The sequence below is a fragment of the Callorhinus ursinus genome, unplaced genomic scaffold, assembly GCF_003265705.2.
Source record: "Callorhinus ursinus isolate GAN/ISIS: 27379988/994484 unplaced genomic scaffold, GSC_fseal_2.0 scaffold4, whole genome shotgun sequence".
NCBI classification, from domain to species: domain Eukaryota; kingdom Metazoa; phylum Chordata; class Mammalia; order Carnivora; family Otariidae; genus Callorhinus; species Callorhinus ursinus.
The window spans coordinates 126,247,604-126,266,738 of NW_027397066.1; the positions used below are offsets into that span (position 1 = coordinate 126,247,604).

The 19,135-nt window shown below is 35.3% G+C and overlaps 1 protein-coding gene across 4 annotated transcripts in view; it reads right to left on the reverse strand.

The window, feature by feature from the left end:
• Positions 1-19,135, reverse strand: part of LRBA (LPS responsive beige-like anchor protein) — a 742,782-nt gene that overhangs the window by 297,475 nt on the left and 426,172 nt on the right. For all 4 annotated transcript variants that reach the window (XM_073892352.1, XM_025874296.2, XM_073892351.1 and 1 more), the window contains one exon: positions 388-512. In XM_073892352.1, the coding sequence (XP_073748453.1) occupies positions 388-512 (125 nt within the window). The remainder of the gene's footprint in view (positions 1-387; positions 513-19,135) is intronic.

Below are 19,135 nucleotides of genomic sequence, written 5' to 3' on the forward strand. Positions count from 1 at the left end.
CCATATACACACAACAGAACCTAGAAATCTATTTGGTTTGTAAATGCTGTCTTTCTGATATTCATGGGTTTAAGGCAGGCATTCCGATTAATTTACTCAAAGCTGAATGTGTCACTTAAAAAGAGAAATATTTTACCCTACTACTCTGAAACAAAGGGTCTATGTTAAGTAAGTTTTGCATGTGTAACATAATAAGTAAATACACTTGACACCATAATTTAATAGAACCCTACACTAACTATAAAAAATTTAACTTCTCTTTCTGAGGTGAGTAACTATGAAATGTGGTATGGACCATTTTACAGTGCCTTGTAATAATGAAGTTATGCTCTTCATTACCAAGTACTGTACCTGCTGCTACTGGCAAGGAGTGGTTTATACACTGACCATGTTCCACGGCTGTTTTTAGTGTCGCTTCAGGATGTGTCGATCCTAGAGGGTTACGCACAAATCGTCGCCGGCGCCGCAAGTCATCTTCCCAGTAGTCAAGGCGCCAGAACTCACGAGGACGACTACAATGAAACAGAGAAGCCACATATGTTAGCAATTATCAAACAGCGTGGTAGCACTGAATTTCTGCATAAAGCTCTCCTTGTTTGCTCTGCCTTTTTTTTTTCCCTCCCCTTCCTCTTAATTCTCCCTCCACCTCACACTCCCCTTTTCTGCAATCTTTAACTTAGGTATGTCCTTGAAAATAACAATATCACCTTCCAGTCTAAGGAACTCCTTTTCCTTTTTCTTGGAAGGTGAAATGAGCACTAAATACATCATTTTAAAATGAATTGCTGACAGTGTGATCAGTTTCCCCACACTCTAGTGGCATGTGCTCTGATTTCAGCCTCATTTCAGCCTCAGCAGGGCACCTTTCTCTGTGGCTGCATTTATAAACCAGAATAGGGAAAAGGCTATTATAAATATGGTATAGCATTACCTATATTAATCAAAGTCTGTCCCCCTTCATTTTTCTTCCTAATTTGTGCCTTTTTGCACAAGGTCAGTAAATCACACCATGAATTCTTGGTCCAGAAAGTGTTAACTTTAATGAATATCTCAGTTACATGGTTATGTATGTGATAATAAAATATTACTCTGTTTAGATGTGCAGGAATTTAATTAAAATAATCTCTTAAAATATTCATTACATTTAGCCCCTGAGGCTTAGAACAACACAAGAAAATGCATTTCTTTTCCATTTACTGTTTTTAAATAAACCATTCCTATAGAGTGAAATAGCAATCTATTTTCAAGCAAATCAGATTGGATTTCTGTTTTATGTAGTCTGTTTTTATATTTAATTAAAAACTACATGCTATATGATGTGCAATAATTGCTATATCAAAAGCATACTTTTGGAAATGTATTTTTTAAAGGGTTCGACACTATTTTCTCCAATTATGTAGATCTTTTATATGGCAATATATAAATGTCAACTTTCTCTTCTATTAACCAATCATAATCTAGCATGCTGGAAAATATTTTATAAGGAAAACACTAATATGAAGTTCTTTTAGTTACAGTAAAAAAAAAAACCTGCAGAATACATTTATTCACTAAAGATACACAGCATGATAAATTGTAAGCTTCATTAAATAAAAAAATTCATAATCAAAACTTCTGTAAGGAATAACTAATACAAAATAAAATCACACTTGTATTTCATGAGCTAATAAAATTGTACCTGTCAGCTTTGACATATTAGTCTTGACCAACTGACAGTCCCAAAATACCCATTTAAAAGTTACTCTTATTTTGATGTGTTAGAGATGCAACCTTTAAAAATTCAAAATAATTTGTAAATAAGTACTTTATTGATTAAAAATTATCTCAGATTAATAAAAGCATAGACAACTAACAGTACATTATTAAAAGAAGATATTTTTAAAAAAATAATAGAAATCCAACGGTCTTTTCTGAGAAAGCTGGGGACACAATGAGAACATCAAAAATTTCCTTTGTTGATTTTGATCATGCATAAAGAGGAGGAGATATAATGTAACCAAAATGGAATACAAAAAAAAGTGTAAGAATTGCAGTCCTCAAAAAAAAAAATTAAAAAGCTCTTTTATTCTTCTTTCTTATTTTGCTGTGTACATTTTAAGTGAAAACTATTACAATACCATTTAAAATAAGAAAGAAGCTCCTACAGAGTACACATAGAAGCAAAAGACAAGAGTTTGAACTCAATTAATAAAATTCTCCTTAGGTGAAAGGCAAAAAGACGGTACACAGATGGCTACGTGTATGGCTTTGATAGTCATGTAGCTTGGATAGGCACTTCATCATTCTGCCTACCTACACTTATCTGTTAAAATTATTATCAAATATCAGCCAGGATGCAGTCGTGAATCACAGGCTGCTCCTTGTCTTCAGGGGAATGATACAATGAGGGTCTATTCATCAGTGCGGCAATCGGCACAAGTAATTAGTTCCCTAGACTGAGATCTCCTACAAAGCCTATTTCAGTCAGCACCACAAACATATGACGATGTAAAGCTAATGAAAGCTGCTAAAATTTGTTAACCTTTTCTGCCATCAATCCTTCTAATATTCTATGCTTCAGTCTTATGCAAAGGTGGTAAATTATTAATTTGTCATTCATCCATCCTTCTGAATTTTGAGTCAAATTAAATGATGTCATTTTTCTTGATAACAATTAAAATTATAGGAGATGTTAAGCTGCTATTATAAAATTATTACTAGATTAGGTAACAATACATTCTAGTATAATGCATGAGGGTGAAGTCAAATCCAACAGCTATTAAAGCATGTGAGCAATATTTTTCGTCATAGCGTAGTAAAAACCGAAGAATTATAAAATCATTCACAAATTAACAAGTAACCCAAAGACAATATGTATAAGAGTAATAACCAAAATTAGGAGGAAAAAGAACTATGATATTTATTTTTGTGCTCTTTGATACTCACAAAAAATAATCGCAATGGTAGCCTTTGACTAAAACAAAAGCACCAATATAACAGGAACTGAGAATTTGCTCATACAGTAGAAAAATTTTTAAGATAAGTTTCATCTTCAAATATAAATGTAGTACCAAAAATTTAAAAATACTTACAGTCCAAAAAAAATAAAGAACTTTTACCTCAGCATGTTTACAGTATCCTGAAGCTATATCTCAGACTATCTTTCTCAATACAAGTAGTTTAACTCCTGTTAACAACAATTTAAAATAATCTGAAGACAAAGCAAAAATCACTTATTTCAGAGCACAGATCTAGAATGTATTACAAAAATCTTCTAGAGAGCCCAAAACTTGCCATACGTTTTCTCGAGAGTCTCTCCATTATAAAGCACTGCTCTCCAAATGATACAGGATACAAACCCTCAAGGAACTTACTCAAAATGGAATAGCTATTAGCCTCATTTGGAAAAAAATAGGATTTATCATCCAATTTCTGATGCTGAGAGTTTCTTTGGGGAAAAAAGTCATACTCATTTTTTTCAGATAAGGGTAATTACTAGCATGTTTAAAGTCATTTACATAGAAACAGATCTGGGCCTAAAAATCCAATGTTTTATCCCCCTAATCCTGCTCCCTCCAATAACATATACTCTTAGTATTAAATTTTATCGCTGAAAAAATGAGGCATGCTTTGTCATTTTAGAACAGTATTAGGGGTGGCTCAGTTGTTAAGTATCTGCCTTCAGCTCAGGTCATGATCCCAGGGTCCTGGGATCGAGCCCCGCATCGGGCTCCCTGCTCCGCGGGAAGCCTGCTTCTCCCTCTCCCGCTCCCCCTGCTTGTGTTCCCTCTCTTGCTGTGTCTCTGTCAAGTAAATAAATACAATCTTTAAAAAAAAAAAAAAGAAGAACAGTATTGGAAAGGGGAATGTGTAGGTTTCGATCACCAACTTACTCTGTTTTTTTTTTTTCTTACTGTAAGTTTTGATCTTTCACATAAGGATTTCACTCTCATTTAAGAAATACTTCTTCCCCTCACTAAAAGCCCCTTGTAGGGGAAAAGAAGATAAGAAATTGGCAAATAGGCATAATCAAGCCAACTGTCTTCCCATGACGTTATGAATTAAATAAGTTGTATATTTTTGGAGTTATCACCAATGGTATGGAAAGAAAAATTTTAAAAACTTAAAGTATTCAGAAACCAACTGTTGATCAAATACAAGCATGGGTAAGATAAGAAATTACTTACTCTGAGAATTTAGAAGTATATATTTCTGGATCACTATATAGCTTTATATATCTGTACCTATCTAAAAAATGATATTAATATGTGATACCACGTTCACAAACTTAACCTATATCCATTTCCACTAATAATAAAAACTAAGATCACAAAAAGTATTCAAGAATGTGAGCCTAGACCACATAACATCTGGAAATAAAGACTTCTCTATAAAAGGTGCTGCAGTTAGGTCCCCTATTAGTACACTCTCCAAGTACTAAAATTTTTAATAGAAATACATGTCTTTGAAGAGTTGTGGATGACACTAAAAAAATCAAATGCTCTAACTTTTCTTTCTAATGATTTGCCCTAATTCTTTGACATAATTTCAAAGCCTGAGATTAAAATTATAATAAAAGTGTAATTGTCTTTTTCTAATTATAAGCCTAAGTCATCTAATTTCTTTACACTTTTTCAAAAAGACCTACACACTTATATGTTTATATATACATACCTTTAACATATCATTAAAATCTACATAAAAGAATATAAAACAATGTCATTTTAATATACAGAACATATATTTTCTGTTCTACAAGAGTAGAATCAAATAGATTGCTAAAATATATCTTAGAGGGAAATATAACTCAAGCATTAATAGTCTATTAATTCCCTTTCTGAGCTCCAATGTTGTTAGTGATTTGACCAAGTAAAACAAATGAACAAGTATGACCCAGATGACAATCAGGTGAAAAAGGCAGAAGTAAAAGAGAGAATCAATCAATAACTAAGGTATGATCCACTTTCTTCCTCTAATAGTTAAATGGCTCAACTATACATAATCTATTATTTTTCACATGTAAATTTTAAGACTTTATAAAGTTCAGGGTTTTTTTGAAAAGTATAACAAGTCAACGAGCCAATTAACAATGTATAAATGGATGAATACTGAAATAGAATCGTAAAATACTTTCTAATAAAAATGACTGACTCTACCTTGAGCCAGCTGCCAGGAATACAAGGATTATTAAGAAATTGTCCTGGCTTCAAGGGGAAGACAGAAGTGAAAATAAATAATGAGAATTCAAAAAACTGTGTGTAAGAGCAGAGCTCTATTAAATGGCTATTAAAATGCACAACTCCAAGGGGCAGTGTTCACATCAAAATTTGTATAAATGGCTCTCCTGGATTTGTGCAATGCCCATTTTGGTTTTCTATATGAACACCCTTGAGAATGACAGGGTGCTATGAGAACACCTCATCTTTTTCCCTTTCCATACAATGCTCAGGCTCCTTTCTTTCTCTCCCAGAGTTAAATCTAATCTTGGGGAAAGGGAACAGAATAAGGCCCTGCAGACGCTATCAGTAAGAGAAATGATGATCAGACCAGGACTAAGTATGTTGTCAAAAAGTCAAAACACATGCAAAATTCAATACACAGAATAAAATAATCAAGGAAAAAAGGGAAACGTTAATATTTACTTCCCTGAAGTCATTAAGTTCATATAGCTTTATTAAAGTAGATTATTTTTTACATTATTCTATTAAAGTTGATTACATTACTAAAATCAGTGATAGCTACATATATATATTCCAATTATTCCATAACTTAAAGGTACTAACACTTATTCAAATTTAGTCAGATATACGTATGTCTGCAATCTCACTGTTGTGTCATTTTAATGTAACTTGGATCTACATCAATAAAAGAATGCTAGTTTTAAAAAGAAAAACTGTCATAATGCAATTATATTAGAAAAATTTCCCATTTTCCATCTTACCCACTTCCTTGTGACAATACCTGATAAATCTTGGATAGCCATAACAAAAGTCAGCAATAAATTCTTCTGGCTAAAGAAAAGTTCTAAATCCTAGACAATTTTAGTACTTCATATCTTGTTCTAAAATTTTTATAGTACCTGTTTTTGAAATTCCTGTATCTGGCTCGCTTTCATTTCTATATTTTTAGATTAAAAGTTCATGCTAGATATTAGCTACAACTTAAACAAATGGTAACCTCTAAAAAGAAGTAAACATTTTCAGTGTACTGTCAGCTAGAAGATAAAAGTGCTCAAGTTCTAGAAGGGTTTCAGTTTCTGCATAAATCTTGGTGAAATAATGTTCAGATCCTATAGGGCATCACACAATATAAAAGAATGCTTTATCTCACAAGCTGAAATCTACTGTGCCTTCATGCAGATAGAAAGAATATTAACTAAAACCAAGAACCAACTATAAATCAAATGGAGGTGATCTATGCACTGTGCTGTCTTAATGAAAAGGAAAAAAAAAAAACCCTTCAACTACTTGGATCCAAAAGGAGACATCTCCTAAAGCAGAATTATTTCTTTACTGAAGCCTGATACAGAGATCCGATATTATATAGCATCACTAGAGAATTGCATATACTACTTAATTATGTAAATTATATTTTATATAGTTATGAATTTCTGCATGGTACTCTTCAGTGTATTTCTCTGTTAGCTTTTAGAGACATTTAGACACTCATCTTCAACTAGTTATTATTCAGAATAATTTATAAAAATATAATTTTGTAATAAGGTCAATTCTTTAAGAAATAATCACATGCTTTTCCTGGCTGCTGTTAGCCTATTAGTCCTTTCTTTATTCACTGAGCATTTTTACTAGGAAGTAAGCAAAGTTATAAGAAAATAAAAATCTAGGGTTATTGCACTACCAACTGAAACTCTAACAAAAGACAAATGAAAAAAACATTTTAAATAAATGATGTTGAATACTAGAAGCCCTAAAACTCACCTCAGTAGCCACACTATTTAAACAATTCTGATTTATTTTCCCCAAAAATCTGATTTAAAAAAAAGTAATTCAACAAATATCTATTTAGTGCCAACTATGTACCAGTCTTGGTACATCCATATGAATATGTTTTTATAATTTTTTATGTTATAATCAGGACAAGAAAATCATCACATATCAAAAATAATACAACTTTAAAACAGACAGCATTTACTGCATTTGGCTACTCTGTGCTAGCCATCATGCTTTTATACACATCACCAAGCCTCACAGCAACCCTGACAAAACACTGTTATTTTCATTTTAAAGATGAAGAAACAAAGCCTTACCCATCAGTAGTAACTATGAACTTCAAAGCCAATGAGCTTTTCACATGACATTTCCTCTAGAAATCCACTGGATACTACTTAGCTATGATCAAAGTACTAATTAACCCTGCCTGAGAGGATTGAGGATTTCATTAAGGTTTTAATGAGGATCTATTTTGTAAGTTCCATGAGGACAAGGGTTTGTGTCTATCTAATTCACTGGCCAAGCACAGTAACTGGAACAAAGCAGGCACTTAATAACCAATTAAAGAACAAGCTGACTTTTTATTAAAAGAAATTTAAATGATAAACGGGAGTCTGCTGTGCAAAACGGAAAAGGCATTCTAAGCAGAAGAAAGAGTGTGGACAATGGCATAAAGACATAAAAAGGCACCTTTATCTTAGGACCTTTGGGTAGCAAAGATCATTTCAAGGCAGCCTCAGAGTGGCAAAAAGCTAAGGTAGGAAACATAGGTTTAGAACCAGATTTCAAAAGGCCTTGTAAAATTAACTGAAGTAGTTCTCTTTACACCTTAGTCGACAACCAAGTTTTTCTCAAAAGAGGACTAATATGATCAGCCTTATATGTTACATGGTAACAATATAAAAAAATGCAGTAGGGATGGAACCTAAAGCTACTATTCAAGATACCTATCTGAAGTGGAATAGATAAGATTTGGTGAGACATTTAATATGGAAGGTGAGGAAAAAAGAGATGAGAACAAAATTGAGGTTTGTGACAAAGGGGCAGGGAGGGGATAAAGATGCTATTTAACTGAAATGACAGCAGGTTAAGTAGGTGTGGTTGGGAGAATAATCATGTCCTGGACACCTAATAACGTCTGGGCAGCTACATCTAATAAGTAATCACTTGTAACTTGGGAACTCAAAAAAGCAGCCTGGGCTAGAGATACGAAATTGGGAGACTGATCAGTGTTGGAAGTTGAGGAATTTAGATATTCATCTAACAAAAACTTACTGAGTGTTTATTATAAGCGAGTTATGTGCTGGATCCAGAGAAAACTATATTGAAAGGACAGGAGAAAAGTTAAAATGAAATCTGGGAAATTCCAAAACTTAAAACATTGCAGAACAGGAAAGCATCACTGAAACAGAAAATGTTCCTTACAATCAGTAAGATAATAAGGGAACCAAAATAGAATGGTGCCAAAAAAGACAAAGAAGCAAAGTCTCTTCAAAGCATCGAGTGGGCAGCAATACTGAATTCTACATAAAAATGTTTAGAAGGGCTGGGCACCTGGCTGGCTCAGTTGGTGGATGTGACTCTTGATTTCTTGGTTGGGTGTTTGGGCCCCACAGTGAGTGTTGAGGTTACTTAAAAATAAAATCTTAAAAAAAAAAAAAAGTTTAGAAGGATGAAGAATGAAGGAGAACTTTTATGCACTTTAAGATATATAATTTATATGCTATAAAGTTCACCTGTTTAAAATGTAAAATTTAATAGTTTTAGTATACCTACAGAGTTGTGCAGCTGTCACCATAATCTAATTTTTAGAATATGTTTATTTTCCCCCAAAGAAATCCCATACCCCATACCAGTTATTTCCCATTTTCCCTTCCTTGAGAATGGACATGTAGAGGATTTCACAGTATGCTGGGCAGAAGATAGGTGAATGTGTTTGCTCTGGCTTGGATCTTCTTAAGTCCAGACCAATTTTAAAATAAAACAAATTGTGATTGGTAAAAGGCATTTTAATTCATACTGGAATTTTTCGGAGAGCCTAAGGGCTATGAGAATACATAATTTTTAAAAAACATTTCCAGGGGCACCTGGGTGGCTCAGTAGTTAAGCGCCTGCCTTCGGCTCAGGTCATGATCCCGGGGTCCTGGGATCAAGCCCCGCATCAAGGCCCACACTGGGCTCTCCACTTATTGGGAAGCCTGCTTCTCCCTCTCCCACTCCCCCTGCTTGTGTTCCCTCTCTCGGTGTCTCTCTCTGTCAAATAAATAAATAAAATCTTTTTTTTTTAAAGATTTTATTTATTTGAGAGAGAGAATGAGAGATAGAAAGCACGAGAGGGAAGAGGGTCAGAGGGAGAAGCAGACTCCCTGCTGAGCAGGGAGCCTGATGCGGAACTCGATCCCAGGACTCCAGGATCATGACCTGAGCCGAAGGCAGTCGCTTAACCAACTGAGCCACCCAGGCGCCAAAAAAAAAAAATCTTAAAAAAAAAAAAAAAAAAAAACATTTCCAGTATCTCTCAAGTACCAAATAACTGAGTTTACATTTTTTTCTTAAGATATTTATTTATTTGAGAGACAGAGAGAGCACAAGCAGGGGGAGGGAGACAGGGAGAGGGAGACAGACAAGCAGACTCCTCACTGAGTGGTCAGCCTGACACAGGACATCTGACACAGGATGACACAGGACAGCCTGACACAGGATGACACAGGCCATCTCAGGACCCCGTGATCATGTGAAACCAAGAGTTGGACACTCAACCGACTGAGCCACCCAGGTGCCCCAGAACTGAGTTTGCCTTTTAAGAGAGACTCATTAAAATCAAATGTATAATTAATTCATACTGTAAGATATATAATCGCTAAAGTTTTGGAGCAATATATATTAAAGACCAATAATCTTTACAATTTCTGGATAGGATATAAAAATATCTTGGCCTCATTTACTGTAAAAGACTTAAAATGAATCACCCTAGCTCTACCATATACCAGATCCATGACCTTTACATAAGTCACTTACATCTTTGGGCTTCTATTGCCTTACCTAAAATAACTGTAACTTGTTTAGCCCACCCTACAGGGCCATAGTGAGGAATCAAATGAAATGGGAGTATGTGAAATTGCTTCAACAACAATAAAATGCTATGTAAATGTAAGGTATTATTTTTAGTTAATAATGAATTTAAGTGTGGCTACTTTTACCTGCCACTACTTTGATAAAAGCATGTGCTTACAGTGGTATTACCAGTGACTTCAAACATGATTTAAAAATAAAAACCTAAGAAAGCCCTGATTAAAATGCCCTTAAGCAACCCCTGATAATAATTAGCTCTAAGTCCCTGGCAATGATTAACTTTCTTTCTTTAAAGATTTCCCTATGTGAGACATTTTATATAAATGGAATCATACAATATATAGATTTTATGATGGACTTCTATCATTTAGAATAATGTTTTTGAGGTTCATCCATGTTGTAGCATGTTACAGTACCTCATTCACAGTGCTTTTCTTTGTCCATTTATCAGGAAATGGATATTTGGATTTTTTCCATTTGGGATGGGGAAATCTTGGATTTTACAACTAGAAAACTTAAGTACTCACTTGGTTACCTATCCAGCATTCACTTCTCTCCCCTTTCCTCTTTCCTAAGAAGTGCAATTTTCCTAATTATTTTTTTCCTAACAATTACAATTCTGACAGATATCACTCCTTAAATGGTCATATGACTTACAGAAAGCTCACTTTAAGCCAATTATGACAATCCTGTCATTCCGGCCAGTGATTGGTTGCAGAATCTAGCTTTAAACCAATCACTGCATAACATTTTTGCCTGGCAATCATTTTTCACGAATCTGAAACGCAAAACTTTTATTCAGTGGTTGAGACAGTAGTTCTTCCTTTCTCCTGATGGGCTGAAACAAGGAAATGTTAGACCCAGTTGCCAGGAGTTATAACACAACCAGGAAGAAGACAGAGTGGGGTAAAAATTTACACACCCGGAACTGCAAAAAAATGGAGCTGAAAACCTGCCCCCAAGACTTTGCACACCTACACTTCTTATAATAAAGGATAATATACTTCTTCACAAGTTATTGAAATGAAGAATTTCACTTCATTTAGAGCCAGGTTTTTTATTATGTGCCTTTGAAACCATCTAACAGATACAAGGATTATTAGTGATGCCATTAGCAATTTGAATACAGCTGTGAAAGGAAAACAAGATAATAAAAAACACATGTTTTGGTGGAGATAATGCTTTGAAAAAATTTTTTTGACAATGAAAGGAATTAGGGAAATAGGGTGGTAGTTTAAAGAGGGCAAAGAATATATGTAAGCATGTTTGCAGAGGGAAAAAACTAAGTTCAAAAAAAAAAAAAGCAAACCAGAAGACTGAAGATGACATGTGGGAGAAGGGCAGGCACAGCACTGTAGAGAGACAGAAGACGTATGATCCTGTGAAGAGAGTGTAATTACCCTGGAAGTGGAAAAAGTCACCTCCTTCTCATTGGCAAGATGGAAGGATGTAAAGCTCTGTACATTAACGAGTCTAGGGTTTAAAAGAAGAAAAACTGAAGATCTGATTTTGGACTGATTATTTCTATTTTCTCTACTCAATAGCAAGCTTGTGACAGAAGAATAGAATAGAAGGGTAAAAATTAGAAGAGCTGCCTTGGGGAATATGAAAGAAAGCTGACTAAAAGCAAGTTTAAGGATGGCTAAGTAGTTATGAAGGTCTAGCTGAGATTGGAAACCATTCATCTAGAGTGGCACTAATCTGCACAACTGTGATTTTTGCCCCCCAGCTATACCCAGCATAAGAACAAGACTAAAAAGAGCAGCTAGCAAAACTCACTCAAGGTTTAGGACTGATTTGGCTTGCAGGCCAAAATAGGTAAGGTTAAGGAAAATGAGTAGGCTGGTGAGGATGTCTGGGTTGGGTAAGAATGATAAACCTGTGATCCTTTTGGACCTCAATAAATTAATATAGGATTTATTAGACCTTGATTCATTGAGAAACCAAATTTACCCTGCTTACCACATCACTAATATTGACAATAATTTGGTTTCTTAATGAATTAATCAATATATGTTTAATTAGTGTATCTAGCCCCTTTGCTTAACATTATAAGTTTCCAACTTGTACTAAAACATGTCTGGAAGGAAAGAATGGACGCTTATACTATATTTGAAGACTGTCTTCAGTCTACGATCTATAGGGTCACTCTAGTAAATAGTCACAGGGCTGGACAATGTGCATGCAGAGAACAATCTGAAGTCTCAGAAAAGACAGGACCTCTTTCTTTTGAGAAGTAGGTTACACTGTGCTCCTGGAAAAGAGATGGGAACTAAAAATTACTGACTGCCCACAGTATATCAGACACGGTAAGAATTTTACATGTGGTCTCATTTAATTCTCAAAACAACCCTTTAAGTTAGGAATATAATCCCAATTTAACAAGTTAAATCCCAATTTTGCTACTAAGAAACAGAGCTAGACCTCACACCTGTAACTTTCCATTACCAAAAAACTTCTAGTAATGCTACTTCCATGCTGCTGTGGAGGAGATTTTCATATTAGGCTCATTAATAGATTCATTATGACAAATTATTATAAAGTTTAAATACCTCTTTCACAAAATGACAGATTGGAATAGGACCAAAAACTTTTTTTAAATTATATGGAAAACTATTTATTACAATAAAGAACAATTAGAAAATATACATTTTTCCAGCATTAGCATCACCCAAAATTGAATAGCACAGCTAACAGACTGGTGTGTGGGGGGTGGCAAGGGGTTACAAGGCTCTGTTGCTTTTTAACGGATAAGTAAAACTAAGGTAAATACTAAGTACTGTGTAGTGCAGGTCAGCATTTGAAATGCTTTGGAACTATTAATATTCACTGAATGTTTCCAGTAGTTCCCACCATGCCCCAAATATGGAAGCACTACATGGTTTATAAGCATATATATGAAGGACTATCAGAGCCAAGAACCACTGCTTTGGCATTTAGAACCTCCATTTCTCTCAACCTCAGGCCCCTATATCACATTTTTGTTTTTGTTGTTGTTGTTTTTAAGATAGTTTATATAAGTTATAGGAAGAGAGAAAAAAAAGAAAAATCAGCCGCCCTAGTATGACATTTTTATCTTTAAATAATTTAAAGGCTTAAATGCAGCAGCAAACCACCATAATCCAATACTTCCTGCCTTTAATCCAAAACTCTCAGGAAAATACTGGTGAAAGCAAATAACTGATTTTAACTAGCATAAAAAAAATAACATATACTTGCTTTGCAAGCGAGATAAATTAGTGAAAAGTATGTGCTCCTCATCCACAGGGACAAAAGGGCTTATTATGTTACACTTCCAGGTTTTTAAGACAGTTGGAAGCCACTTCTTTCAATGGTTGCTGTCATTTCCTAGAAACTTTGTAGTACTTTCAATTTTGAAGCAATTATTCACATTCTAAAGTGATTTATTTTCCTCTCCTTACTACATTTCAATTTGTCTGGCTCTGAATGACCAGCACTGTTTTGGCTTAATTATATTCATTTACAAATATGTTTTAAGTACCCACTACTATTTGAAAAGGTTGAGGTGCTGTAACAGAGACTCATATAAGGAAAACAGTCTGTAATCTCAAGGCACTTACAATCTAATAAATGGGATAAAATAAGCAAACAATGAATTATATGGCATTAAGATCCATGCCATAAGAAAAGTAAAAATCCAGAGCTTTGGAAATTGAAAAAAAGGAATAAGTGATCACATATGTTTTAAAGAGATCAGGAAATGCTTTAAGGAACAAGAGATTTTTGAGAAAGATCCATAAGAAGGGGTCAAGTTTCAACTGATATACAAGGAAGAAGATGGCATTGTAGGCTTTTTAGCAAAAGCATAGAGGTCAGAAAATTGGAAGCAGTCCTTTTGGTTGGCCCCAGCAGAAAATGAGGTATGAAAGAATTGTTGGGGCCTGGCCATACCATAAAAGACAGGGATGAAAAACTAATGAGTTTATATTTCATGCATTCACTCACTCATTTAATCAACAAACACTTACTGAATATCAATGATGCATAAGGACCTGTACCAGGCAATGGAGATTTACAGAGTTAGTGGATGATAAAGTTATTATCCTCAAGGACCTCACAGTACAATGGAAGAAACAGATATATGAAGAGACAATTATATACAAAACATTCCTTGGGAACAAAGTGGAAGGGCATTATCCTGGAAGGCAGTAACACACAAATTGAGTCAAAGAGTTAACAGATGTTTACCAGGAGAATAAGGAAAGGAAAAGCATTCTTTCTTGAGAGAATAGCATTCGCAAAGTCAAAGAAGAAACAACTGGGTATGTGCTAAACTGAGATGTTTCTAGAATTTGGGGGCAGTACAGGCAACAAAGGGTCAAAGCAGCAGCTACAGAAATACGAAGGGGCCAGATCACAGAGAATCATCTGAGGAGCCCAATTCCTGTTTAAAAGCCTATGACTTTTTTCAGGATTGACCACAGTTAGTTATAAAGGCCTTACCTGTCAGGCATCATAGGGAAAGCTGCCCTCCATCAGCCCCAAATTAGACTTGGTATATAGCCAATGCACTCCAGTCTCTGAAGGGAGTTGTACTCAAGGACTCAGGCCCCACCAGCTAGTCATATTCTTAGCATAATTGCATTCCTAGCCCTTCCACCCCTTTATCCCAAAGTTTCCTTATCTGAAGCCTTGGGCAGAGGTCCTCTTCAGGCACTCTGCCCAGGTCTTCTTACCAGAGGAAGAAAGGGAAACCTTGAAGACACTTTCCCCGCTCTCACTCAGTCTACTCTGAGCCCTTCTCCTTTTCCTTCTTCTAACCTCATGGTCCATAAACTGCTGTAGCCTTTTGTTCAGGGTTTCCTCAACAGTGAGATGACCCTAACATTTATACTGATCTTTGCTGATCCATACTGATTGACCTGACCTTCCATCAGTGCAACATTTCATGGTGGGAAAATGGAACAGAGGAGTCCTGCAGTTTTAGGCTCTTGTTTATGCCACCAGAGTAAGTTATTAAAGCCTTACTCTTTCATTTTTGGTTTATGGCTTTAATCAGCTACTCTGATCCTTGGTAGCTCATCTCATAGCTCAGCTGAGCTCCTGACATCATCCATGTCATGCTGAAGAGTTGGGTTTTGTCTTGTAGCAATGGGGAGATACTGAAGAGTTTTAAGTATTATGACTACAGAACAATAACTCTAGGAAATATACAAAAATTAGATTAGAAGAAATATCAGAAATGAGAACACAAGTAAGGAAGTAATTGGAATAATTTAAGCAAGATAAGGGTTTTCAACATTAGTTTTTAAATTTTCTATTTTTCTGATTTATCCCATTAATGTTATTGAAATGTGCTAAATTTCTCTGTGATATAAGGTAGGCAACAAATAAGTAAGGCGTGAAAGTAAAGTTCAAAGACATAAGGCAATTTATTCAAAATAAAATGAGTTCCAAAGCATATGATGTATAAAGCTGATTAAATGTTACATGCAGTAAAACAGGCCTAAAACTAAGGTAGAGATCAAAGTCCTGAAGCTAAGTAAAGATGGCAAGAGAACATAGAAATGGCTCAGTTAATCCCCTATGACCCAGCAATTGCACTACTAGGTATTTATCCCAAAGATACAAATGTAGTGATCCGAAGGGGTACGTGCACCCAAATGTTTATAGCAGCAACGTCCACAATAGCCAAACTATGGAAAGAGCCAAGATGTCCATCAACAGATGAGTGGATAAAGAAGATGTGGTGTAAATGAAATATTATGCAGCCATCAAAAAAAAAAAACCCATGAAATCTTGCCATTGGCAACAACGTGGATGGAGCTAGAGGGTATTACGCTAAGCGATATAAGTCAATCAGAGAAAGACAAGTATCATAGGATCTCAATGATATGAGGAATTCTTAATCTCAGGAAACAAACTGAGGATTGCTGGAGTGGTGGGGGGAGGGAGGGATGGGGTGGCTGGGTGATGGACATTGGGGAGGGTATGTGCTATGGTGAGCACTGTGAATTGTGTAAGGCTGATGAATCACAGACCTGTACCTCTGAAACAAATAATACGTTATATGTTAACAAAAAAAAAAAAAAAGAAGATAGTAGGAAGGGAAAAATGAAGGGGGGGGAATTTTAGGGGGAGACAAACCATGAGAGACTATGGACTCTGAGAAACAAACTGAAGGTTTTAGAGGGGAGGGGGTGGGGGGACGGGTTAGCCTGCTGATGGGTATTAAGGAGGGCAAGTACTGAATGGAGCACTGGGTGTTATACGCAAACAATGAATCATGGAACACTACATCAAAAACTAATGTTGTAATGTATGGTGACTAACATAACAGTAAAAAAAAATTAAAAAAAAAAAGAAATGGCTCAGTAAATGCTACATCAACTCAGCCTAGAAATGACATACATGTCCTCTACCTACATATATTCCTTTGTCTTACCAGGTCACATGACTCCACATAGGATGTGATCCCTGGTTGGGTAGCCATTTCCCAACAACAGCTCTAATGGAAAGCCAGAATGAAACTATCATGATCAGCTACTGTATCTGCCACAGATAATAATAAATACCACAGAGAAAAATGAAACTTATGAAAGAGCAACAGAAAACATGACAGAGGGTGTAGGAGACCATTTAAAATAAGATGATTAGGGTAGGATTCTATCAGAAGGTAACATGTGAACAAACACCTAAAGGAGGTGAAAGCTTCAGTTATGCAGATGTCTTGGAAAGAAAATCTCAGGCAGGGACAACAGTAAATACAAAGTTCCACTTTGTGAGATCATGGAACTGCAAAGAGACCATTCTGGATGGATGAAGAGTTATAGTATAAGTAGAGACCAAAAAGTTACTAAGAGGATAAGAAGAACTTTTGAATATTTTAAGCAGAGAAGTAACATGCTCTGCCATGTTTTAACATGGTCACTCTGGCTGCTGCAAGAGCCTGGGTGTAGGTGGGAGAGTGGTATTAGAAGCCTGGAGTCCAGTTTGTAGTCTTTTGCAATAATCCAGATGATGATGATGTCTGGAAACAAGTGGCAACAGTAGAAATGGTGAAAAGTCACTGAATTCTAGATATATTTTGAAGGTTGAGTCAAAAGAACATGCTGAGAGATCATACATGGGGTATGAAAGGAAAAGAGGCAATGATATTATTAGGATTTTGATCTCAGAAACTAGAGAAATAGAATCAACATTAACAAAGATGAAAGAGAATGTGAGAAAGATAGGTTTTGATAAAGAAGGTCAGGAATTTGGTTTTAAACATGTTATGTTTGGGGTGTCTATTAGAAACCAATTTTCCTCTTCTACTTGGGCAAATGGTTAAGCCACATTTCCAATCTCCTTTGCAATTAAGCATAGGCATATGACTGAGCTCTAGTCAGTAAAATATGAGCAGAAATGATACAAGCCACTTCCAAATCTAGCCTATAAAACTTTTTGATACACAGTTGTCCATGCTCCTTCCACTGGCTTGATGCAGATGGCAATCTTAGAAGTTAAGAACTAAAGATAATGGAGCTATAAGATATAAGAAATCACTTATCAATTCTGTACTTGATATGAAAAAGAAATAAAGTTCTATTACGGTTAGCTACTGAATGAGATTTTAGGATTTATCTATTAAAGCAGCTTGTACTGCTACAAACAATACAAATATCCAAACAGAGATGTTGAGTAGACAATATGAGTGTGGAGTTCAAACGAAAAGGACCTTACAGGATATATAATCTGGGAGTCAACAAAATATCTTGTTTATATAATATAAACAGGTACGAACTGGGTAAGATCTTAAAGGAAGTAAGTAGTGAGAGAGAAAAGAAAAGGAATACTCCAAAGACTAAAGCCTGAGTAACCCCAATAATAAAGAGGTTGACAAGATAAGGAGAAACCAGCAAGGAATTTTGAAGAGTGGCCACTGATAGGAGAAAAATCAGACAAATATGGTGTCCGAGAAGCCAAATGGAAATAAAATTCAAAGAGGAGGCAGTACTCAGACATATCAAAGGGTAGCAATTAGTCAAGAAAGATGAAGATTGAGAATTGAATATGTGATTTGGCAATATAAATGTCACAGGTGACCTTGAAAGGAACTGTTTCAGTAGAATGGTAAGAGAAAAGCCTCAGTTAGTTCAAGAGAGAATGAGAAGTGAAACTCAGCAAAGAAACAAATCTTTCAAAGTTCTTCAAGCATAATAAAGAAGCCCATCTATATTTTATACTGGACACAGTATATTATAAACACTTGGGAGGAAAAACCCTGAATGCAAATAGTCCTAACAAATAACATTAAATAAAAGTCACAGAATTTTGCCATACAAAGAGATTCTACTAGATCTGGACACAACAGAATATCCGAGGTAAGAATAGTTTAATTTAAAAAGACAAAGGTGAAAATCAAAAAGATGTTCTAACGGTTCATTTATATTCGACTCATTAATCTGCAGAGGCAAGGATTCTAGTTTATTGTGAGAGCAAGTTTATTAATTAGGGCTTGTACTTCAAATATTCATACTCAGTATCAATATTCAACTGTGAATAGGAACAGAAAGACTAAAAATTCATTAATGGGGGCTGAAATAGTCTAATTAAGCAACATTACTGCCTGTATTCATTTCAATAACTAAAATATGGACTGTCTCAAAAAAGAAACCCACAAAGAACCAAATAAATTTTAGTAATAAAACAATGAATCCTATATAATCACATTATTAATGTAAACTGAGGAGGCTATAAATGGAAAAGTAGAATAGTATACATTTAAAATGAATAACAAACAGCACTGCCAAATCAGGTAACTTAACTTTGTGTCAGAGCTTTCATACATTCTAACTGGGGTGCACAGTAACCACACAGGCTACACATCCATTTTGTTTTAAAAGTTCTTTGCTATAGGGCGCCTGGGTGGCTCAGATGATTAAGCGTCTGCCTTCAGCTCAGGTCATAATCCCAGGGTCCTGGGATCGAGACCCGCATTGGGCTCTCTGCTCCTTGGGAGCCTGCTTCTCCCTCTGCCTCTCTCTGTCTCTCATGAATAAATAAATAAAATCTTATAAAAAAATAAAATAAATAAATAAAAGTTCTTTGCTATAGTCACTAAAGCTCACCTCTTAATCATATTAGAACACTACCACATTAAAATGCACTGCCGGAAGGTGCCCCACTGA